The sequence below is a fragment of the Zosterops lateralis genome (assembly GCF_965231275.1).
Source record: "Zosterops lateralis genome assembly, chromosome: 1".
Lineage (NCBI taxonomy): Eukaryota > Metazoa > Chordata > Aves > Passeriformes > Zosteropidae > Zosterops > Zosterops lateralis.
In genome coordinates this window covers 37,060,549-37,087,407 of record NC_139762.1, presented here as the reverse complement: position 1 = coordinate 37,087,407, position 26,859 = coordinate 37,060,549, and the positions used below count along the sequence as shown (strand labels likewise).

The following is a 26,859-nucleotide window of genomic DNA, read 5'->3' as shown; positions in this document are numbered from 1 at the left end:
GCAGCTTGGACAGGATCATGCTGAGTTTGCTTTTGGATATCTCCAGGGAAGCAGAGTCCACAGCCTCTACAGGCAATCTCTCCCAGTTCGCTGTCACCTTCATAGGAAATTAATTCTTCCTTATGTTCAGGTGTAACTCCTGTGTTCCAGTTTGTGCCCATTCTGCCTTGTCCTATCACAGGAACCACTGAAAAGAGAGGACATCCAGGATAAGCAGTTCCATCACCTTTCCAGGGATTGACGTGAGGGGACTGGCCTGTAGTTTCCTGGGTCCTTCTTACCCTTCTTGAAGACTGGGCTGACATTGCTTTTACTCCAGTCCTCAGGCATTTCTTCAGTTCTCCATGACCCCTCAAAGGTGATGGACAGTGGTTTTACAATAACATCTAGCTTCCTTAGCACTCATGTGCATCCCATCAGGGCCCCATGGATTTGAGGGATCAAGTTTGCCTAAATGATCTCCAACCCAATCCTCCTTAACCAAGGAAAAGTCTTCTTTTCTCCAGACTTTCTCTCTTGCCTCCAGGGCCTTGGGATAAAGTTGCAGTTGCTGAACCCTGCAGTTCAGCAGCAGCTCATGAAAACCTTAGTTCATCTGTACAACTCAAAAACTGCTCTACCCTGACTCAAAACTGCTCTGCAGGGTGTTTTGAGCCCTGCTGCAGCCCGTGCCAGGTCAGTGGTAGTTGTTGGAGGAAAGTATATTAACCACAATGGAAATGGCAGGTTTGGAAGCTGCTGACACTGGGAAAAAGAAGAATGTGACCAAATCGTGTTTCTGAACTCCCTAAGAAGAGTTTGCAAAGCACACAGCAGCCATCAGCAGCTCTGCTAAACTAAAAAATCTCTTGATGTCAGGTGCTTCATGGATACTTTGCTACATTACTGGAAAACTCATTTAGATACACAACCTGGTCTCCGAATTCCAATGTACAGGCAGGGCTGGTGGAATTCAGTGCAATCATGTGCTTCTGAAAAGATCTGGAATCTGTGGGAAGTCTCACTTACTGTCACTAATGCTGGAGGAAGGAGGCTTGTTTTCAACATGTTTATGGCATGATAATGCTAATTGCAAGTTATATGCACTAAGTGTAACACAGAAATATCTACAGAAAACAAGATCTCCTGCAGCAAGAGATCTGGCTGGCATTGGCCATTGACTCGTACCAGTTGTTTCAATAGATAGCCTAAGGTTCTCTCAAATATGATGAAACAGAGATTATTTAAGGCCCTGGTGCATGACATCTACTCATTCTTTATTTAGTGCAACACACTATAACTCTGTTATTCTGTATAAATTGCATGGTGTCCTTGTGGAGCTTCCTAAGCCTCAATGACATCCTGTGGCTTGTGACTACTAGCTACTATGGAGAAATCCTTTATGGATTTCAGTATTTTGCAGCCTTTTATTTCATTAATGTGCTTCACCATTTATTTACTTTATCTATATCTGAAACAGCTCAGTAGAACCTATGAAACAGCAATATTGAATATCAAATACAGCAATTTATACAGTGTTATAGATACTACTACTTGCAGCACAGATCATAAGATAATTTTAATCTGGTTCCCCAAACAAATAGTCTGTGAACAGAATCTTAAATGTGAGGGTCTAATTTTCAGAGATTCAGCACCTGGGGGAATTGCACCACCATCATTTGCATGTTATGTACGTAGGCAGTTTACAAAAGCTGCAATTCCAGCTTTCTTATTACAACGTTATTTATTAACTATTTTCTAGTTTGTGTCTGTACAAGGAAGGAAGTACATGGCAAATATAGAACTGCTGGAAACTGGGTTAAGGTTGGCTTTTTCTGTGTGGATTATGAAAACTGTGGAGGTGATTGATTTTAGAGCATATAGTGCTCCCACCCATCATGTGCATTTCCCCCATTATAGGTGCAAGTTGTCTTTTCAGGGTCCTACTCTTGGATCATTCTACTTCTGGTAATGTAGCTATGGTAGGCAAAATACATCAACAATTAGCTTGAAACACTCTGTTCATATTTAATCATTGCTCTTGTAGTTTTCCTCTGGGCTTTGAGCTGTGGCAGATATTTTATGTAGGTAGAAAATGCCATTTTTCTTTTGTTAGAATTCTTCTGGGGAGATGCTGTCAGAGTGCTCCATCACATGTGACAGATCATCACTTACAGAGAATTATCTCCAATACAAAATTGAGTTTTTATCTTGAACTGTCGTGTCTGAGAAGTCTTGGCTGTGACAAGGGGTAGTGGAAGGAGCTGAATTTAGCAGCTGATTCCTCTTCCAGGACTGAACGTATCCTATCTCTCATACCCAGTTCTGTCCTTAATCTCCTGACAGCTGCCACCTCCCCTTCATGGGCTAACAGGTCTCCTCAGTTAATACCATCTCCAGTGCAGCCTCCCTGAGCATTAGGCTGTGCTCACATTATAGTGACCAGATTTTCAGTCCAGAACTATGTGTTGGCACAGTGTTGACATCACTAATGCTCTTCATGAACTCTGGCTCTTACTATTTGTCAGCTATTAGCTCTTAAAAGCATGTCGGAAATAGCGGTATAAAACTACTCAGTTAGCAAATCAATCCAACATTCTCCAAGCAAATAAACTCTGAATACTGGTTATGAATAAAGGCAAAAAAAAAAAAAAAAAAAAAAAAAAAAAAAAAAAAATGAAGTGTATGCTTCTGTACAACTACGTGCCAATAAATGTAAGCACAAAATATTGTACCCTAGAGAATGATGTTCATGAAATGTTGTGTCCAGTCCTGCTTGCTGACTGCTCCCTGACAGAGGCATGGGGCTCTGAAATGCAGCAGCAGCCATCACTCTCCTGGGAAATTCACTACTCACCTCCACAATTACAGATTCCTGGTCTAAGATGTGATCCTTATTTCTCCATCAAACAAGATAGCTTTTTTTCAGTAATCCTGGCACAAGTGGCAGCACCAGTATATTATAAAAAAATATTTGAAGATTTTGTTAAACATTAATTGTTGAAAAATTTAATCATTATTTGCCTAAGGATATACACAAATCACAGCAGCTATCATCAGTTTTGGAATTCAGAACAGAGAGAGATGAATCCTAAGGCTTTTTCTAAGATTTTTGTGAGGGTTTGGCTTTTTTATCCAGAGAATAACACATCTGAGAATAAAAGAAGTGCTCATGCTGTAAGCCACAGCATAAAGTCTGTATTATAAGAGCGTAGCAAATTCTTTTTTACTTTATTACTAGACAGGAAAAATATTGGAACTCTCCAGGACCTGGGACCCCACACACATATGCTTAGTTTGTAATCAACTGATAGGATTTGTATTTCAAAACCTGTAAACCAGTATCTAGTGAAACCCAATGAACACGGCATTCACACACAGAGTGCTGCCTTCTCACAAAGCACTTCTTTATATGTCAGTTCATTTCGCTCCTAGCCACCTTCCGAGGGGGTTATTTCTTTTCTGCCATTACACAGTATTTTTCTCCTGCCACTTTAAAATGTGGTAGATGTCATTTCCTCCAATTTATTGATGGAGGAAGCTGAGGGCCAGAGAACAAAGCGCAGGCCTTTGAGTTCCCGCATGGTTTCCTGGCCGTGCAGCTTCCCTCTCCCAGCCAGTCCCCAGCACACAGGCCAGCGCTGCAGCCAGCCAAGAAGAGTCTCTCTGCTCCCCCACATTTATCTTCATGGAAAAGAGGTAACTAATTAAACACACAGAAAGCTCTTCTACAGAGTGTTAAGATAGCTTAACGAGGCTGGATTGCTCTTGAGAAACAGGAGAGGTTCATGACAGCTGAATCACTATTTGGTTGTGCTACTCCCACTACAGCTCAAGCTGCCTCCTTTCATACCACCCTCCCACGCCACCTCCTGAACACTCTCCTCCTGATCACAGACACACACACCCCCTCCTTCCTCTCAACTCTGCTGTGCCAAAGTGGCACTCAGTGGGAAGTCCTATGAGCTCAAGTGGCAGAAGTATGAACCTCAAAGCAGTGTATGCATCTAGGCCCAAAAAGAGAAATTAAGTTTGGTGTTTGTACCTGACCACTCTCCCAGCATCACTGCTCTCTTTGCCACGCCAGATTTTATGGTAATGGGAAGAAACACTATCTTTTGTCTCAAAGCACCAGTAAACAATGGGAAGCATTAGGGATCCATCAGGATAGCACTCATCTTCTGGTTACCTCTGAGCTATTTTTTTTTTTAACATCCAATTCTGTTTGTCTCTCTCTTCCTCAATGCTGCCTTTCAGTCCTCAAGTGCTTTTCAGCTTGGTTGACAACAATGGATGGTCCCCCAAGCCCATTGAAGAACTTGTTGTTCTCTTGTACACAAAGTCCTATTTCTAATCTTTCTACTGTGCTCCTTTTTGCTACCCTGTTTCCACAGCCACCCACAGAACAGAGGTGATGAGTCAGAAAGGGAAGTTTAATAGGGTCCTAAAACAGAAATAACTAGAAAACCTCAGGAGTTTTACTTAGACAGTTTACTGCCTTTTTCTTATTGAGAACAAACAAGTTGTAATGACTAAAGAACATCACACTGGTTAGTTTTGTAAATTATCAGACTGATCTGTCCCACAGCTGCTTTCATAATACTGAGAGCAACAGGAATCAGAGAGTGTTGAAAATGGTGGAGGGTTTGATTGAAGTGTTTACAGGAGATCAAAAGACTGAAGGTCCTTGTAGGATACATGCAGATCTATTAATCTTTAAATCAAGTTGTTAAATACTCCATTTAGAAAGTTTAATTGGTGTGTAAAGAATGAGTAGGTGTGAACAGAGAAAAAAAAATGTGGTAAAGTCCTACACCCATTACAGTCAAAAGAAACTAGCTGGGGACATCACCAGTTTCAGAATTCTGCTTATGGTATCAAAACCCATGGGTTCATTATCCTTCAGCAGCAGCACTCTAGCTCTTAGCTACATAACCATAAAATGATTTCACAGTGAAGAACATGCCTTTGCAAGGGCACATTGTGCCATGATTATGGCTGTATGATTACCCTTCTTGCAAATATCACTCTTTGTATTAACTTTTAACCTTCAATTAACACAGATACAAACCTAGGTAGGTTAAGCTTATTCAAAGATTACCACACCATGCACAGGACACTCAGGAGCTTCCTTGATCTGTGCCAGCAAATGAATATATCAAGAAGAAATCAGCATTACTTTTAAAATCCATGCCAGAGAAAACTATGTCAGGAAACAATATAAATGGAAGGGATGCTCAACCACTGAAAGAGTGAACGATTGGGTCCTTTCAGATTAGTTTATTTGATTAGTAGACCAGAGTTAAATTTTTTTGAACTCACTTCTATTTTTCACACTGGCAACTCTGAATCATCTCTCTCTGCTGTTTCAACTTCAAAACAGGAAAAAGTGAATACAGTAACCAGCCATGGAGTCTTATAAAATTATTCTTGTGCTGTACAAATTAGCTGAAAAAATGGTTGACTCATACAGCATCTATCACCATGCCTGCATGGGCCAGCTTGTGAAATTGTGCAAGGCACCATTCTAGCTTTCTTTGCTGCAGCAACAGAACAACATGAAGGTATAAAAAGAAAGAAGGACCAGAGAAAAAGGGAAAATTTTGCAACACTGCATTTTAATCTCAGTCCTACTGACTTGATTAGAAGACTACCATCGACATCAGAAAGGCCACAGCTTCAGCAGTAGAGCCTGGCCCTCAGCTCTGCTTTGAAGGCTTTTGCTGTTCTGGTGGCATCACCAGGCTCAGGAGTGCCCTTGGCAACTGCTGCTGGGGGGATTCCTGGAGAACAGAGTTGTGTGCTTTAGCTGGCTGGTGTGTGCAGAGGATGGAAGGCATGGTCCTGGCTCTGTGATTAAATATCCAATGGCTGCTATGTACCATATCAAGCAAAACCAACAAGGAAGGAAGACTGCAGATGAGGTTTAGAGAGGTACTCCTTTTTCAAACAGGCACTGTTCAACCTTTCTTGTGTTCAAAAAAATAATAAACTGTTAGTGTCTATATGGTTAAATCTGTATGTGAACATTTCCTTTCCCAATTATCCTTTAATTTTAAATTGAGCAACATACTGACATGTACCTGTACTCATTCAATGATTTGGAGCCAAACCAAAGCTAAAAAGGCAGTCAGATAAATAGCCACTCTATTTTGGGTCCATCTTCCACAGTTAAAACCTACATAAACAGTTCAACTGCATTACAGCACATTTAAGAAAATAAAGGCCCTCAAAAAAGTGCAAAGTCAACCTGTGATTAATTTTATTTAGAATACTTCACTGGGTCTTGCTTGCATCTTTCTAAATAACCTAAAATAAACATTGTAAAAAAAAAAAAATGCACTAATAATATGGATGCAAGAATGCTTTAAGAAAATGCAACTGAAAAAAATACACATTTGGCATTGAAATCATCACTGGGCTAACAAGCCAGATACTTTGCTTGCAAGTGTTTATCCAGAACTCTTTTAACATGCGACATGTAAACTCCCTGAAGCACTTTTAGCTGCACAGCATCTTTCAGAGTATCTACTCGACTCAGCTCATTTTAGGACTTTATTGTACATACAGATTTGGACTGAGCATGAATAACACACAAAAGTGAGCTCCATTTTAAGGAATCAGCCCTAAAATCAGATCCTAGCATATTTAAAGGGCCAGTTAGCTAAATGCATGTATTTTAAGTTTTTTTTAAATGTGTTATATGTCTATATTACTCAAAAAATATTATCTTCCTTTTTAACAAGGTTAACAACAAGGTAAAACAGGATGAGTTCTGTAATCAACAATTACATATATTGTAAGAGTGGAACAGTGAAAATCTCTCAGCCCTTGTCTATGTGATAGCCATTTTTCACTTATATTTTTTGCCTTAAAACACAGGAAAAAACATCAAACTGTGTTGAACTTTTTCAGTGTTCCTTCACTTCTGTTCAGGTTGTAATGTGCTAAACAGAAATACATAAATGCTAAGAATGCCCAAGACATCAGTTCTGATATCCCGGTTGGAGGAAGAGACTCTACAGAAATGCTTCATTCGTGATATAAATTATGTCGTTCTGTAAATGCCATGCGAACAGTGCTGGGGCAGGACTGCTAAAGGAGCCTTACTGGTTTTTAGGTCTCTCTGAAGCATAATGTGAACAGTGATGACATTTTCCCACAGCCTACATCTTTCAATTAGGACTACGATAAAATTCCAACAGCCCAGGTTTTGGGATTTCTGATAAAGTGAAACTGACCTTGCATATTTATGGTGCAGATGGATCTTGATCTAACACAGTTGTTTTGCTGTAGATAAATTTAAATCAAAATCAGATTTCGATGTAATAGATTTGGCCCTGGAAGACTAACTTCACAGTGGCTCAGAATACAGTTAACAACGTGAATTTCAAGTTGCTTCCCATCAACTTCAGTTTCCATCAGAAGAATTTCAGCTGCCAACACAGAGAAGGACGCCTAAAAAGCAATACTTGCAGATGTTTACCACAGGTTAAATGCTTCATTTTGTACTACACAGAATAGAACTCACTCCTGGCAAGATCCTAACACTAAGGCACATAGTCTGTAACTAGACACTGGAAGAGCTTAGCACCTTCTAAAACTGCTCCTAACCCATACAGTTTGACATTTAAAAGTGCAGGCTCAAGATGTGACATTTACTATGCAAATTATTTTCATCCTGCCCCATCCCCACTGTAATTTTATAATGACTAGAAAATAAATTAAGTCCCTAATAACTCAATGAAGTCCAAGGATAACTGCACATTGTAACTGTTCTTGTTCAGAGCTCTATTGACTTTTACAAGATGTAGATTTCATATGTATTGAATTTTTTGAATATTCATATGTATTGACTTTTACATATGTAGATTTCATTACACTCTCAGTGCAGAAAGAGCATCTTGAACTGGTTAAAACAAAAATTCATGTAGAATGCATATCTTGAAGACTTCTACTTAAAACAATGCTTTTCAACAACCTTCACCACCTTACCTTTCCCCCCTCAGCTGAACAAAAAGCGCATTTTGATCTCTGTAGAATTTCACTTGTTTTTCTTCAAATTTATTAGCTTATATGTACTTATATAGTCCATTTTATTGTTAAATCAGAAACAGTAAGAGAACACTCTAGGTTGGTATAGTCATTTTACAATGAGCATATCAGCTACAATACCTTTACCTAATGTTGTCAGAAAACCAAAACAGATTCAGAACAACAATTGATTTATTTTTTGACAAACCTGCTTATTGAGATATCACTTATTCTGTAAGGAAGAAAATACTCAAAAAATAAAAAAGTTAAAATTTAGTTAAAAGCTTTACTTGTTTGGGAGCAATCTCATAAAACTCTTTAATATGAGCACTTCACTTCACAAAATGAAAAACTATTTACATCATTTTTCTTGCGGTTTGGTCACATTATCTACACACATTTGCAGAAGATCTTAGGCAAAATAGGTATGTATCTTCTTCTGACATAGGCTATCAGATTGATTGCACATTTTCCTTTTACATAATGGCTCTCCTATAGTGCACTGAAGTCAGTGATCACTGTCTAATTACATTCTCATCTTAATTTATGGCTCAACAATAAAATCAATATCACTTCAAACCCAAATATCCAAGCGCTGAATTACATATAGTGTGAAACTTGTGGATTCCACTTTTTTAGACCTGATTCTCAAAACAATAATATATCTCACTAGCACAATTAACAAACTGTGCAAAGAAAGAAACAACCTTTTGCATCAAATCGGTTTGAAAATCAAGGCATCTTGCCAAATTCTGTCAACTGATTTCCTGCTAGTTACATCTCATTTAAAAAATGTTCATTTCCTGATGGCACTACAATGAACTTTCAGCACGTGATTACTGAATTACAGTATCTTTTACATATATATGCTATATTTAGGCCAATAATGTAATTTCCATGTTACACAAAATCATTGCCTTCACAAGCAGAGTTGCTACATACATTCACAGTTTCAATAGATTGTAATTAGCTTCTCCAGTTGTGCTTTAAAAATTCCGAATATTTTCCAACAGTAAGTGCAAAGCAAATGTCTTATGCAGCTACAATTGGTCACAGAGTTATAAACTCCAAAATTACGAGAAGAGCCTTCTCTCATTCTCCGTTTTCATCACCTGCTTTTTCAGGTATGACCTCCAGACTTCGGCGAGGCTTTGAGATTTCTGCATTTTCAGTGCCTGGCTTATTAAGTCCACATGAAAGAGTGGCGTAATGGATTTGCTTCAGATTTTCCAGTGCTTCATTTTTAGCATATTTGAGGAGATCAGCTTGTCCCTGGAAGGGGAAAAAAAATGCTGTTAGAATACACATTTGATAACAGCATTCTCTTCTCTTTTACCCTTCTGCTTGTTTCAGATTACAAGTATAGTTGTCATGCTAAAAAAAAATCCAAAAAAACCCAAAGAAAGACTCAAAACCAAACCAACCAATGAAACAAACAAAAAACTCCTCAAAAACCAAAACAAAGCTCAAATATGGATTATTTGGTGCTAGAAAGAATCAAGCTCTTTGCTTTCCGAAGCTGATTGATGGCATCAGAAATGGGGTGCAGGTAATTTCTGCCTGTTTTCAAGGAAGTAATTGGTGCTATATTTTTAATCCATGGAGACTATAAATGTTTCTGCATAACGAAAATTGTGATGGTTGATTTTAATACCTCAGGGAGCCATTTAAAGCTTTCCTGCTTTTTTGGTTCCTAGGGATTTTTTTTTTTCTTAGAGATGTGATTCACTCAATAAGAGGATGGCAAAGGACCAGTGCTTGTCAATGCATGAAATATGAAAACACAGACTGGCGAGCAACACATAAAAAGGACAGCGATGACAAAGACTTCACAGGGCTGTCTGCAGTTCAGCACTATTGATATCCCTCTTCAGAATTATAGAATCATTTAGGTTGCAAAAGCCCTTTAAGACCATCAAGTCCAACCATTTTCCTAACACTGCCAAGTCCACCACGAAACCACATCTTAAGAGCCTCATCGTTCTTCCTTTTCATACCAATTAAGTTATAAGCAAAGCTGTAAGAGAAGTTGTCCCAGGCTTAGGTGATTTGGCTCTTGTTCTACAGTCCTCCATCTCTTCATATTGATTAAAGCCCTCTAACAGCAACAGATTTTGTTCTACAGTCCTCCATCTCTTCATATTGATTAAGGCACTCTAACAACAGTGCTCACTGGCAGGCTGTGGACAGCCTTCCCTGCAGCTGGTATCTGCCTCCCCTGTCCACTTGCAGCAAATGATCAAGGCTGTAGCACATGGTGAGCATGTCTGCCTTACTGGTGGGCACAGAAAAGTTCAAAAACGAGCAGCACATCTGCAAGGGCCGAAGTGATTGTGCTGTGCCCATACTTCCGAGGGTGAACTGCTCCACAGCTCACAGGAAAATACCTGAAGGAGAGAAATTCATACCAGAAGTGGAGAAATACACACACACACAAAAAGCCCAGGTACTGTAGCTCCTTGAGACTGCCAGTACCAGTGTCCAATAAGGTCTGAACACTGACTGCACCTTCTCCTGTTATGTCTGTCCATCCTGAGTAAATTCTCTATCCTGACAGACACTTCTCTTGACGACATGCTAGTATCTCTTCCAAAGAAAATATCTTGCCTCTCTTCTGCGAAATAAGGTTGAAATTTGTTTTTACTACCTCTTGATTTCAAAAATATAGGAGTAGAGATAGAATAGTAGTCAGACAAAAACATGTGTGCATTCATGATGAGATACTTCCGATTCGATATTTATGTTTTGAGTTGCTTCTTTAGCAACTCAAAACATAAATACTACCCAATGAAGTGAGCACACTTATGTATTTGAGACAAACAAATTGAAAACAAATATTACTTTCTTCAAAGAAATAATGTCCTCCTCCCATTACCCAAGACTTTAATAGCCAAAGCCTTTTTTTCTGATCACCAAAGAGGAAAGAATCTAAAATGTCATCAATCACAGCACAAGCTTCAGTAATATTTTCTTCTAAAGAAAACCAGGGCTACTTTTTTTAAAAATCACATACTTTTTTCCAAACTAACAAACAACTAAAAGCTAATTTAAAACACTCCAGCACACTAAATGAGTCATATCTGGAGTGCATCTGTTTCTAGCCCAAGTTCTGTTTTACATGGATTAGTAGAATATAGTTCTGGAATTTTAATCAAGTTGTTTATTATAGGCAGAGCTGCTAGCAAACAGTCTATTAATAAGGTTGCCCAAAACTTCTCAGATAAAAAAACATCCCTGCTTTCAGTTACTTATATGCTTGCCAAACTTTAACTACTTAAGCTGATACTTTCTATGCAGGATTCTTGCCATTGGCAGATTTGGTAGATTTTATTATTATTTCTGTTTAATATTATTCTTTAACCTCATCCATATGGTTCATTGAGTTCTGAGAATAAGATGGGGGAATGCCATCAGAAGTTTGTTAACAATCTTCTATATCTCCTTCTCTACTCTCACTTGGGATAGGGACTTGTAATCCAAATGACTACAGGGCAGTAGATGCAAGTTATGAGCTTTTAATAAACAAAAATCAGATTTTGAATGTGGTTAGTACAATCACTCAGGATTCCACTCTTGATCATCCTTCATCTCTTGACAGCTCCAGCAATGTGGCAAGACAATGTGTATTCCATTCCCACAGAATAATGAATGTGCATTAGGAAAAAAGTTGGGTTTTTTTCCTGGATGGCTTCTACAAGCCACAAACATTGGGTTGCCAATGCAGACAATCCAAAAGCCAGACTAGAGGGGAGGAAGGAAGAGCCTGAGACAGACTCTGGAGAAGAGGTGGATGAGGAAAAGAAGGGTGCAAGAGCGATCTCTGGGACTGACCTGGCAAGAAGCCTAGGGCTGCAGAAAGGGAAGCTGGACTGCATTATATCAGGCTAGATCTTACTGCAAGAGGAGATTGTGAAACACAAACAGTGCAACAACACTAAATTTGGATCTGACAGGTGAGCAGAGAAAGGGAAAGATTGAGGCAACATTTGGGGTTAGAATACAGAAAGAAAACAGATTGACAAAATTCACCACACTGAAAGTAGCCTGAAAATTATATACAAGGACTAACAACTTGAAGAGTGAGAGATTAGTAAAGAGAATAAAAGCTGGTGAGAAAGAAAAACAAAAACACTGAGCAGGGAGAAGGTTGCTGAATGCAAAGAATTGGTTAAGCTGATGAGAAAATGAAAATGAACACTCATTGGGAAGGATCTCTAGAGGTGGCAAGGAGGAAAAAGAAAATATTAGGCACCAAGTGGGAAAAGAATAGTGGATGTAGGAAAGCGGGAAAGAAGGAATCAGGGCTTAGCAGTAATGGCTGGTTTTCAGCAGGAAACTGTGCGTGTCTGGACAATTCCAATCAGGGAAGATCAACTTCAAAGACAAAAGAGAATCTAGGATAAAGGGCTGCATTATTACAGACAAGATGTTCAGACTAAACACAGTTGACCAAGTGGTATCATGTTCAGACCAGGGTGAAATAGAAAAATGTATCAGTGCTCATCACTCTCTTCTCCAATGCTCAGAATTTATTTCTGAATGTGACTAAAGTCAGAAAAATGTTTGTGAAACCAACTGTATCGTCATTATCTGCTGGTAGGTCTTGATCTCCAGATAAAACAAGAGCCAACCACTGCTACCAAAAATGCCATGAGCTCAAGTGAGAGAGCTCTGCACAATTCATGTGAAGTACTAGTTCTGTTATATACCATCATGGACACATATGCTCGGGAAATGAGACAGCAAGCACCTCAAAAATTCAAGTTGTAGTCACAGTGAACACCATTGAAAAGTAATACAATGCATCAGAAAGGCAGAAAATTTTAAAAGTCATCCAGATCTGGAAAAAAATTGTCATCACACATTCAGTTAAACAACCTCAAAGACTTCCTTTCTAGTTAGGCATCAAATGTCTCTTCTCCAAGGACTCTGAAGATTCAGTTTCAATTCTTTATATTTTATGCATTCTTGATTTTCACAATAGGTGCTGTTGACTCCATAGCAAAGTCAGTTGACTGCAAGCTGGAACATGGGAATCTCTCAGATCTGTGGACGACTCAGGGGTCTTTCACCTTCTTAGCAAACCCAAATGACTGTAGTAACTTGCTCTGATAAAATGCATATTGTGAATCAATTCAAGAGACCTACAAAGAGCTCAAACTTTAGGCAAGCAGATTTATCTTAAGGGAGTACCGAAAACCCCACTTTCCAAGAAACAAAGCTGATTTGCACAGAGAACTCGATGCTGGGATCTGAAGCAGTTGCAGAAACAAACCAGCGTGTTTCTTGCCGTGCGGAAGGTCTGCCTTCACCAGGCTTTCATCTCAGATTAAATCAAAATGCAAATTAATTTAGTCCTCAGCATTGTCTGGCAAGCACACCAAAAAACTTGAATTTACTTCCAGCAGTGTGGTTAACAGGCAGCTTGTGGTAATTCCCAACTGGGAGCAGGATTGATCTAGGTCTTGCAGAGCACTGGGAGAGCACGCTCCTCACAATAGCACACGGCAACCACTGCTCCCTTTCCTTCACCATGGTTAAAATTCACTTACAGAACTGAGCTCTATGTAACTTGAATATTTCATGTTTACAGGCTTCAGAAAAAGTTGTTTTCTAGGCAAACATGAAAAAAGACCTTAAAGAAGATCAAAGAACAAAACTGATATTCATTCAAAAGCCTTATAAACGGCAGCAATAAAGAATATGGATTAATTTGGAAGACAAATTCAGTACCCTTTAAACCGGTCTGGCCCTATATGCCTGTGTCATCTAGTCTGGTTTATTTTTTCTTAAACAGTTGTTAAAAATATTCTGATTGTTTTGAAACTTTTGGCTAAGAGGCAGTGTTTTTATATCATAGCTCCTTAACAGTAACTGGAAACAAACCCAAAATTATTCCTATCAGTTCTTGTACATCCAAAATGAGATACCATTTCAGAGTCAGTTGGATATAGACTGAACTAGAATATCTCAGCACAGCTACCTTCATAAGCTATGTTATGTATTTATTCATGATTTTTGATTAAATGGTTCTTCACTAGGTGTGTGAACCTGAAAGTAAAATTGTACAGATGACATTTGAAATAACTGCATGAGCACCCCTTCCCCTGCCAAAAATAAAAAAAAATTCTATCATTAATGACTGGTCTTTAGCTCAGGATCTGGAACCCGAAGCTCCTATCAGGAAATATAAGAAGCCACTATCCCTTTCTCAAAGTGCTCGTCAGAGTACAATGGAACATTGCTTTGAGCAGCCTGGTTGAGTGGCAGGTGTCTCTGCCAATGCCAGAGGGTCAAAACTGATGATGTTTAAGGCTCTTTCCAAAGCTAGCCATTCTATTATTCTGTGACACAATACAATGTTCCATGCCCAGCTGACATGCTCTGAGTGCAGTTTTGGAATTAGGATATAAAGGCCTTAACTTCCTAACTTCTAAATAAGGGGTTAATTAGGAGTCAAAATCCCATCAGCCCAGCAACATCAAGAGACTAGTAGCTTCAGATACTTAATTGAACTGGGATGCCTTCTGCGGACCTACAGGACCAGGCAGCAACTACCAGAGGCTTTATGAATGCTCCATGGGTGCCAGAATTCACTTGGAGATTTGGTTGAAAAAGTTCAGATTATTAAAAAAAACATCAGAAGCTGCAGTCCTGTAAGTGCCTTGAATGTTCCATTTATAAATACATTCTAATAAATACTGTAGGTGGAGAACCAATGCTATTACAGAGATAACAGATATCATGGACTGCATGCCCTGCAAGAGAAAGTAATTCACATCATATAAGGTGACATGCCTAAAAGCTCATAGCCAACAAGAAACATCTAACAAATGCTAAAGTTAGGCGTCCCATCTTCATCCCAAATACTTCCATTGACCTCTTCCTTTGTGTTTAGAACAGCTCTTCATTGCCAACAACTAATTTACAGATGCTGCTATGTTCTTCCTATGGGCATCTCAAATCTGAGCCTTACAGAGGGTTTTTCTTAAAGTTTTTCTTTGATAACTCCAGATAAGTCAGATAAGTCCATAAATTTTTACAATAGGTTATAGGAGTCTGCTGCAACAGCACTTAAGAGAGATTTTCCTTCTTCAACAGTGTACTTTTGGCAGAAAACGTGACTATCTATGTTTAGAAAATATGAATTCTATCAGTCTGAATAGTAACAATAAATAAATTACTAGCAAATAACTGTCTATTTGAAACAGATGAATATTTTAGCAGTTTACAATCTCTAAATCAGGCAACAGACCAAATTTACTCTAAGTAATGTTGTGAAGTCAAGTATCTCTGTGTACATATATGGGGTGAATAAGAATGGGCATGTGTGCATATACACATACACAAATTGGATGGAAGCATTTCAGCTGAATTCGAACATACTATACTAATAATAAATTTGGCCACATGGCTTCAAATTAAGAAAAATTATATCCTTTAAAACAGTAACTGTAATGCATGTGCATGCAAAACACATAGAGGTACTTAATAACTGTGTCAGTTGTTCTAAACAGAATTTCCCTAGAATTAAGCTGTCAATTTTGTTATTTTCTCAAACTTTCCATTGCATCAACTGCAGTCAAAATGTCCCAATTGAAAGAGAATGATCAATATGTATCTCGAGGGTAAAATGCAGCTTGATCAGTTTGGAAAATACATTAGCCACACCATGTGTGGAACATTCCATGAGTCCTCTGTGTGGAAGCTGAGGATGGCACCCATGTAGGAAATTTTAGTAAGGCTGTTTAGAGTCACACAATAATTCCTATCTCATAGCCAAGACTCCATGTATTCATTGTGTATTTCCACATGGATTTTTGTACTGTTTGAGAAGGAAGTTAATTTGAAGAAGGCAGGAAATTCAACACATAAAATAAATTCTTAAAGTGGTTCAGATTGTTGCTCTTCTGCTCAATTTCTACTCAAAAAAATGCAGACACTCACTTTTCATCCTTGTTCTCTGATAATTTTTTGAGAACTGGGAACATGGCAATGTAAAGACAGTTACATCGAAATTACGATTGCAGATCTTTTTCTCCAGACAGGAAGAGTAGTGTCTTAGAAACTGTTTGATTTCTGCTTAATTATATGACACGAGAGTATGATTACAGCCCACAGTTTGGAGTGAAAAACCTCAGTGTACCACTTGAAACAAATCTCAGCCTTTAACTTTCTGTACATCTAAACCTGAGCAACAGCACTTAGCAGATACCTGTCTGAACTGCAGTACCTGTAAATAACCTTGAAGATGTAACAACATACCAGAACTTCCTGTAATGCCTTGTGTTAAAGTTCCAACAACAAGCTGACTAAAATCTCACCAATTTTTGAAACTAAAAAATTATGGGACAAATTGTACCTTCCTAAAGAAAGGATCCTAATCTCTGAGTAGAAAAATACCACCGGGTCAGCATTGAAAAGATTTTCTCAGTCATCTCTTCATAAGGAAGACCTTCTAACTTCATTTTTACGTTAATCCTAAGGACATGTACACAAGCCCTTCAGTGCTCCTCAGAGCCAGACCTACCATGTGGCTTCTCCAATTCCTGGCTAACACAGAAATCACGACTTCACATTTCTGTCACTCACCAACTGCAAACCTCCCCCCACCAACCCTTATGTTCAGAATGTAAAGCAGAGATGAAGCAAAGGTACTGCTGTTTCAGGAAGCATTAAAATAGATTTGCCTATCACAGCGGGTATTTGACACCTTTGACAGAAAAGAAGGGATAAGAATTTATTTCTTTGACATTTGCCCAAAGCCACTGAACTGACTCTATCCCCTTGGAAGCACAGGACTGATACATGGCACATCCCATACACTGTCTTCAGGAAACTCTGTTCTCATACAGGAAATGTGATGTTCTGGTCCTTTACCTATAAGCAGAACCTGCATGCATATTTTTAGAATGTATTAACTGTACATGCTGTAGAAAATTTCACCACTTTCTGATTCTCCTCAGCACTGGATTTGTGCAGTAAGGAGGGATTGAAGCACCAAGCAACATCATGAAAAGCTTAACAGTTCAAACCAACATGGGAAGCTGGAGAAATACATATGCATTACTGCTTTTCTGTCATAATTCACTATAAGAAGAGGCAGTATAGGACAGTATTTTCAAGAAGAGCTAAAAATAAAAACAAGGTGGGAGAACATAATTTTCTTTATAATTAAAACAGACTTTTTAGTTTAATGTAGTGAAGAAGTATTTGATGAGTGGGAGAGAAGAACTCATTAGTGGATGAGAACACAAAACTTGAATAATTTGATCTAGAAGAATAGTGTCGAGGGAATAAATTAAGGGAGGCAGTTTTGCTATCTCTACAAATTTTGATATAGTCTGCTGAGATGAAAGACCACCAATAGGAAACCTGAACTGTTCCACATTCTAGTTTCCTGAGGGTCTGTGGCTGAAAGCTTTTCTTATACTTCACCATTTACTCTTTCATCAAAATGTAAGCAAATGTGCTCAACAAAATGTAAAGAGTGTCTCCAGCTCATACACACAATTTATTCCAGCCTGGATTATGAACATAATTTGCTTCTACCATTAATCACCATTCATCACTGACTGCAGCAGTAAAAGCTTCCCTTTTGTTTTTCAGTAACTGCATTAACCTTAAGACTTATTCCCTTCCAAATCACAAAACCTTGTTTAAACAATGGCATAGCTTCCTTCCAGCCTGAGCCACTTCACAGAAGTCAAGACTCATTGTTTCAGCAAGGTAGTAAAAATTACCAAGGACCTGCAAATGTTAAAAGATTGTAATGAAAAAATGTCAGACAAACTAAATTAAATAAGCCTCCATAACACTACATGAGAATAACAAGTCACATGGAGACTCTGCTGTGTTTCAGGTTATATAAACCAAACTGACTACTATTATAGAAGTGAATAAATCCAGTTGAACTGTGACATAGACTAATGACCAGTAACAATATTAGAATGATAATTTTGAACAGAAAAATACAGTAACTAACCAAAGGAAGACACATTACCTTTAAAATTGTAATGTTCCACGTAAAACTTTCTACTGATTTTTGCAGTTTTCTTTCTTTTAGACCTTCTCTTGCTCCTATATTGTGCAGGTTCTCATGAAACTCCATTGCTGTGGAGAATAAAAGAGGGACAAATATAATATCTATTTTAGTGCATTTTTGTGATCATAGAGATAGCAACTTCAAACTAATAGGGCAAAAAACAGTGAAAAAGTTTCAGAAATTTTATTCTTCAAGCATAAATCCATCTGATGTAGTAAGATGCAACGTTATACCACATGCAAATATATACAAATCTCTCTAAACCAAAACCCACTGAAGCACCTGTTAGGTCATTGCTATACAAAGATGGAGCACATCAAGTATTTCCCATAGAAATATAATCTCTAAGCACAACTGAATTTGTTGTACCTCAAGTAAAAACCTTTTTGTAGTTGCTATAGGATGCAAACAGTAATTTCATTAACTACTCTAGACCAGTAAGTTTATTTTGTGCTTTGCTCTTTTATGCATTTACACCACAGTTGTCCAGCTTACACCTTATATGGTGGAGTCTGCCCAGAAAATAGACATTTCACCTTGTCCTTGAGAATAAAGGAATAACTGTGAAGGAGGAATGCCAGGTGAACTTGACAAGGAATGCCAAGGACATTTTACCACACCATGTAAACTGCTGTGTCCACAAAACCTGTATCCGTCAAACTCCAAATCAAAAATTTTTGGTAAAATTCAGATTAGCTTGATCTAAGCACTGAGCAGACCAATCAATGTTTGTTTTTATGCTGCACAGATAGTAAAAACATTATTTGTCTTCCATGTTGCTGTTACAAGCTACATAAAAACAAACTTTAAACAGTTTCCTTCACACAGGAGAAGCCAAATGTCGTTCCATGGGTACACAGAGGAACCTAAGACAAATTACAGCTGCTCTCCTATGAAAGTCATAGTTCAGTTGTGCTCTCAGGATCTCCATCTCTAATAACATACAGAGTATTTTGAGGCCAAAAGTTAGCAAGTGGTTGTGACATACCCCCAATGAACGTAACAGTTAAAGCACAAATTATAATTTTAACTATGTTGGTTGTGATCTTCTATTTGCCCAGTGAGTGTATGTACTTCAAGATTTACATGTACTTAATTACCATCGATAAGCATATAAACTTGGACTGGCTGTCAATCTGAGAGAAGACTGACTTTTAAGGACATTATCTCTTCTTCATAATCTCTCTATCCCACACTCATGTCTCATTAAAAGAAAGAGAGATGACTGAATGTTTTCATTGTACACTCCCTTACCTTACTCCCACATACGCACACACATATTTTAAAAAACATTCACAGATTCATTTGAAAGGCAAAATTGTTCTTTCCACCTTTTCTTACTATTTTAAATTTTGCTGCAATAAAAATAAATGGCAAATATTTTCCCTGAATTACCATCCTGTATCATTTTTATTTCAATCACTTCTCTATAGCTCTGCCTCTGCAGTCTCAAATATAATGTTCATTTTATATTTCCCCAAAACAGATTTCTAATCAGGTGAGAAATTAAAGTTCATTAACCCATCGTTGTAAGTATCCATTTCCCACTCATATCAACCAAAATAATAAACTCCCAATATGATTATGGAAAGATTATACACAGATCTATATTTACCATGTTACACTACTAGAGCCATCACGTCAGTACAGATTTTCTGATCTGTACCATGAATTCTGAGACATACTGGTAAACTTTTGAAGTTCTATACCTCATTTCCATCATAACAATTATTGCTTTTTAAGTTGGTGGATACCAGCAATCAATAATAACTTGAACTAAAGCCACTCAGACAGATATTAAGAATACTGCTGAGTGCCTGCATGTTAAATGTGAAATTGGTGCTTTGTAGATTATAGATTATTTTGATGTATATGAAGTTCCTGACATCACAGACGTAGACACAATGGTGACCATGTATTCTGCCAGCCAGAAAAACTCCTTTATGTTCACCAACAACTTTGTGCGGTGATAATCTTCTCAGTCTACACTCATGCTATGATACCTTTCTGTCCTGCCAAAGACATTCCCCCCCAGCTAAATACACCTGGAAGTTGGCAGAAACATCTCATCAACCTTATTCAGAAAATGAAACTGTCAGATCATCCTACCAGGGAACACATATGTAAACCCTCAGCTAACAGGTGCCTCCTGCTTTAACAGCACTGATCACCCCCCTACCCTCAACATCTCTCACAGACTGGCCAACTCCTCCTCATCATCATGCTACACTAAACCTATCCTACTCTGAGCCTAAACATACAAGCAAGGACAAGTAGATTTGACTTTTATTTCTGCTTCCATTACTAGCTCTTGCCTGATTAACTGAAAGGAATTATTTTGTCTCTTTGTTTCAGTGTTTCCATCTGCTTAAAGGAATGAATTGTATTTGCTACACAATATATGGACAATTAAATTCTAGAGCATGAATGCAGCACAACAAATAACTATTGACCATATCTCTATTGGCATTCTTGTATGTTCCCACTTGGTTTTCTTGCACTTTGCTTTGGAATTATTTCATGCATTAATTATGACACAGGAATAACACAAATGTTAAATTCCAAAATTAAACTTATTATAAGATAACAGAAAAAGGAAAAAAGAGGAAAGACATTCTCATTTACAGTCAAATTAATAAAAGAAATTACATGTCCATATAAACCGATGTAAGTGTGCCTTTAGGATATGCTTACAAAGAAAACTCAACATTAAATTACTTTTTTATATACACAATTTTCTGTCTCCTTGCAAGTAAAATTTCAGCTCTTGCTCTCAGTAAGATATAGTAAACAAGTCACTTTTATGAGGCTTAATTACTTCTAAATTTATTAGTCAATTAGTAATTTTGAACTGCCTGAGAGCTCTTCAATGATAAACAGGCATACTGTTAACCTGATGTATCACTCACTATACTTTTGCATGTACCACCTTAATCAAAGAAAGCACAAGTTAGTCCTACTTTCCATTTATTGTGGCAGATATTAAAAAAGATATAATTCACAACTTTCTGAGTGACCACGAAGAATATATAGGATGTGTGCTCTTCTGTTTGGCTGGTATTTTCTGTTTTAATTTTTACCCACTGTGCAAATGTATTTATCTACAATGAAATTATTATTGACTGTTGCCAGAAAGCTCAGATCTAAAAAGCTGTTTTGACTGGAGACTCTGCTAAAATCCTTATTTGCATAGAATCACTGAGGTTGGAAGGCGGTTCTGGACCAATGCCATTGCTAAAACCAGGATCGGAGAGAACAGGCGGCCCAGGACTGTGCTGAGGTGGTTCAGTATCACCGAGGGTAGATATCCCACCTTTTGTGGGATTGAAGAGAGGCTGACTGGTTTAGTCTTACTTTCTCTCTTTAGCTTGTTTGACTGTGATAACTCTGTTTATGACATTGTGATGAGGTTTCAAACACCATTATTTGATCCCCTTCTGAGTTTCTGCTTGGGGGTACTAAGGGCACTTAGTTTGCATAACCAGCACTAAGAAGTCTGGTCATAGCTGCATATGTAAGGGTGAGCTGACAGAAGCCATACAATTCCCTAACCATTTGCAAAACAAAAACTGATTCAAGTGTTCCACATTAAAAAGATCAGCTTTCCAGTGAAACATTCACCCCAACTACTGCAAGCCATGTAAATACAGTGCAATATATGTAACGAAACAGCAATAGCATGATTCAACAGCAGGCTTGTACAGTGAACAAAATACTGCTGATATTTTTTCCTAATCATAACCAGGGATTTCACAACATATTCTTCTCCTCTGTGGTACACTTGCTTATTATAAAGCATTCTCATATGCAAACATTCAGTATTTCCAAATATTATTTTCCCCATTAGTGCTGAATCTCTTTCTGGTTCCTGAGTGAATGCTGGTTAGATTAAATTTCATGATTGTCTCAGCTTTTTCCTCTCTTTCAGACCTTTTCCCACAGCTCTGGAATGCTTTAACACGTCTTCATTTCCCTCAGGAATACCTTACCATTCAAGATGCTACTCTGAAATCTTATACACAATCCTCCCATTTTCAATAACTTCAAACGGCATGAGGAAAAGAGAAGTACTATAAGGCTACTCAATGCAGTAGGAACCATGTATCATTGAGGAGACTAACAAAAATTTCCTTGGTTAGTCTTGCAAAAAGAAAACCAAAAGAGGAGCAATTGCTCTGTAGACACTCTAAACCACTCAGGTAACACCTTGGACCTCAAAGGTTCGTTGCAGCTAAAGGACAATATTAGGATGGATGTCCACCAGCAAAATCAGAGGCAATGTAAAATTTATTACCATTGTAGATGTGGTTCTGTGATCAGCCTTAAAATGAGAAAATTACTCAGATCAAAGACTCATATTCATTTTAAAATACAGCTCAACATGATCAATTTTCAAGAGCTGTACTAGGAAACAGATTTAAGGACCCTACAGAGTTCTGTGTTTCCTCAACCAACTGCAGGATGACCTACAGTATTACATGCATAGGGTGTCAAACCTGTATTAATTTATGCTTATCATATCCTGATGGAACATTTATGTCTATAAACTCAACAATTACTAAATGACAGTATAGAGAGCAAGGTGTCTTATTGCTATGACATACTTTCATTACAAAAAAGGTTTCCTAAATAAAACATACAAAGCAATATAATTGTCTTGACAGGATGATAATCTTGAGTCATCCCCTGTCAGAATAGCTTCCAGACTGGAACTTCAGCTTTGGTTTATGTCCTGGATCCTTAGCGTTTAATTTTCTACAAAAGTGTTCAGTAGATACAAAACCATTCAGAACTTACGACACTCATACGAGTTTAAAATATGTGCTATTGTTCTACTGATGCTTGAAATGCCCTGCATATTGTTATAGTCCCAATATTGTATCTTCATCAAAAAATTTTTTCTTTTGGTGATATATCTCAAAAGCAACATTTTTGTTACTATTAAAAGACACTCATCTTCAACTGCATTTAGCTTGAAAAAATATTTTCTTCCTTTCTATAAAATTAAGCTACTTCATATGAAATTCATTATCCTTAATTACTAACTAGAAATAACACCTGCTGGAAATTGGCTAGCAATTCCTCCCACTACTGGACTCTCACTATAGTTCCAAAGACCCATACTTAAGGTACTAATTAAAATGTGATATATAAAGCAACATAAGTGATATTGCTATTTTTAAACTAGTTAAGAAGCATATATTAAAAAGGAGAGGGGCCTTAGATCTCTGAGCTGCATGTAATTATGGTTTTACATACAATATATGTATCTTTGAACTCTCTGATGATAATTACACATTTATTGAAATCAAGATGTGAAAAAAAAAAAACTGAAACACTGGAAAACTGGAGTATATACCTGTACAGCACAACTGTACAGGTATGAAACATGGAAAACTGAAGTACATACCTGTACAGTACAAGTTCAGGAACATTTGGAACTCAGAGATTTCTTTGCTTTTGTAAGAGTTCCAATCACAAAGCCCTGGCATACAATCTCAGTTTATAGCAAAAAAATTCACACTTTTTCTAACTGAGAACCAAGATACTAATTTTTCAAGGAATCTTTAGCAAAACAACCAGCACAACACTTGCTTAGCTGTTGAAGCTTTTGGCTTCAAAAGCCAAATCTCTCTTTGACTTGCTCATTTGTTTTATTTGAGGAAAGCTTTCTTGCCAAGAGATGATTTACAACCTAGCTGAGACACGACTACACAGCAGGTGGACTCCTCCTGCTATGTTTTTTCTCTTAACAAATAGCTTTATCAGGGAAACAGCACAGTGATGAAACTCTGGCAATAAATGCATATACTGAGTAGGCCTAATGTGAAATGAGTAACAAACAAAATTTGACTATGTCTATATGAAATACACAATGGTAAAACTCCAGGTATGAAGCACTTAAATTCAGTCAAGGCAAATACAGTTTATTTAATTTCTGGTAGAGGTCTTTGATTTAAAAGGAAATTAAATACTTTTCCAAACAGTTATAAATACAAAATAAAACTAAATAAACATTTAAAAATTTATATGTAAGGAAAATACCCCACAACTTTTGATTCCATTACCACACCTTGCAGTTCTACTACTATGTAGACTCAACTCAAACACTTACAAAGACAGTGAGAATAATTTGCATACACAGATTTGTTTCTTACAAGAAAAAAATCCAATAAATCAGTCTATATATTCCAGTATTTCTTCCTTCACTGCGTAGGTTAAATGGTAATAAAGGAAACAAAAGAATTCTAGGAAAGGATTTAAGCTGTAAGTATTCATTTCCACATATAAATATTTAATTTGCTTATACAGCTGTTACTCTTGGCCACATCTTTGAAAGCTACAGCTCTAATTTTTTACAGCATTAAATATGTTTCTTAATATTTTTATTTTAGATTATATTCCTTAAACAGTCAGCTATTTCAGCCTCACAAATAATTTTCTCTTAAAATGAATTTTATCAGAAAAAGAGAACGGGAAAAGAGTCTGGTTACCAGACCATAGCAACAATAAATCAAATCCATCATGTTAAAGAAGCAGTAGAAGTCACTAAACTTCTAAATTCTCATATAGCTTGCTTACAAAAGATGCTTCACACAAAGACTTAAAATGAACATTAACTAATGCTTAATGTACCTCTGTATTTTAAAAAGATCATTACTAACTGCAAAAACAATCTTAGCAGAAACAAATATTAGATGTTGAAGTACTTCCAAATACTTTGTTTCCACCAAAAACAGCGAAAAAATGTTACACCATAACTAGAGAATCAGAATTTCTTGGCAGATTCAAAGAATATTTTGCTGCAGATTTAAGATGCTCAGGGCATGAATTATTTGTATTCAATATATTCAGATAATTATTTGAAAAAAGAATACAATACCTTAATTAGTTATTCAGTAATTTTTTTCAGTATTTTTAATTAGTTCAACTTCTTACTACACTATCTCTGTAGTAAGTGGAAATGGTCCTCAGACACAGACAGACATGTATGGAGTGCCTCTACTTAAGTGGTTAAAAACCATTTTGGTGCCTAGTACCCTATTATTTTTAAAAAATAGTAAAGACAAATTGCATACTTAAGAGAACCTTCTTATTCCAACATCCCAAGCAACAATGGCATCACAGCCTGCCAAGCACCATCCTTTCCTTTAAATTAGTATTTAGTCTTCCAATCCAGACTCACACACTCCCATATGGAATCACAGTAATTCAATTTCCTGCATAAGAGACTTTCTTTAATGCTGGGGAGCAACTGAGGACTTAGGATGCTCACTAAATTCTTTAAGAAACATCATCAGAAGAAATTCAAAGGAGCTGCAGTACCAAGCTTACCCTGGTATGAAAGCTGAAAAGCGACACATGTAACACCTATGCTACAACTTGGTTACTTCCAAGGGTTAAGTAACCAGCTCCACCCTTCCAAATGCTTTCAAGAACAATCCTATGTAAAATTACCCTTCTAGATAGCAAAGTCAACAAAAGGAGTATCAACTGACAAAACTCATAAAACCCACACCAATACTTTTTCTGTTCCTCCAAAACAACTCTTCTACAAATTCACAGAGAAAAAGACCTTCATATATTAAAACAGTTGTTCTGAAAAACTGACTTATGGTATTCCACCCCCAATGTACAGAAAACTTCATTCCACAAAGACACTACTCTGTGAAGACAGACTATATTTCTGAATGGGAGTCAAGTTCAGTCACTACATGTATGAGAATAAATTCAGACTGTCAATAAAGGGCACAAACACAAGAGAGGTACAAAAGAGAGGATTTTTCTCCACAGACTGCTGTTTCCATCTTTTGTTTATCAGTCTTGATACTCAAAAGAGAGCAACGAGATTTTATTGAAAAGTTTCTGATTTTGCTGAATGTTAGAATGGAGACCCAATAAAGATATTGATTTATGGCATGTTGTAATTTTTCCCATTGTTCAAATCTGGCTGAGCCGACATTGCTTCACTGGCAATAGTAATGGATCTCTTACACTTCCACAGAAATCTAATTTCTTTCTTTTCTAGCATTACCTTAACAGGAGGGGGGAAAAAAGGCTTCATGTGAAAGGGCAAACACAAGAGAGAAATGCAAAAGTCTGTGCTGGTCAAGTATTTGCCCTAGTACCAGTGAGAGAGATCATTAAGAAGTATGTGAGATGTCTCCTAAGAATCATCCACCCATTTGCAAAATATATCAGATTCACAAAAAACCCAATTCCATCCAAGGTATTACAGGCAGCTTTGTATGAGAAGCAATATGGGAAAAATGTGGTGTATGACTGGTGTGAATAACTATGGTAAAAAAGCTTTGAGCATAAAGAAAAATGACTCATCACCTATTCACTAATACTACTTAAGTTAATATAAGTGCAATTCTTCACTTCCCCTCCTCCTCAGTAGAATGTGGTTTGAAGAATATTCAAGGCATAGGAGAGGAGCAAGTTTACAGAGCCAGGAAATATGTATAATCTGAGCTGCTGTGGAGCTGTACCTGGAGAGGCTTAGTGGAGTTATTTGAGGAGAAAGGACAAATAGGAAGAAAAAATACAGAAGAAAAGGAGTAGACAGGATGAAGAGAAAAAAAAAAAAAAGGTAAAAGTGATGGACAGAATACAGAAAGTTTAGAAACATAAATAAATAGAATAATTTAAATACACACTTTTTTTCCTTGACTATCAGCAAAAGTCCATTGTGCTAATAAACATGGGAAATTATCTTGTGACAAGTGCGGAGAAAGGAGTTAAAACAATTTGACAACTGGCTTATTAAAAAATGGGAACATAGAGAAAACAAGGAA

At 37.3% G+C, this 26,859-nt stretch overlaps 1 protein-coding gene across 1 annotated transcript in view; it reads right to left on the bottom strand.

The window, feature by feature from the left end:
• Nucleotides 1-8,007: 8,007 nt before the first annotated feature.
• PLCL2 (phospholipase C like 2) overlaps nt 8,008-26,859 on the bottom strand; it is a gene marked incomplete at its 5' end in the record, with an annotated part of 97,472 nt that continues 78,620 nt past the window's right edge. Inside the window, 2 exons of the mRNA XM_083862672.1 lie at nt 8,008-9,285; nt 18,017-18,126. Coding sequence (XP_083718798.1) covers nt 9,106-9,285; nt 18,017-18,126 — 290 coding nt within the window. The 3' untranslated portion in view covers nt 8,008-9,105. The remainder of the gene's footprint in view (nt 9,286-18,016; nt 18,127-26,859) is intronic.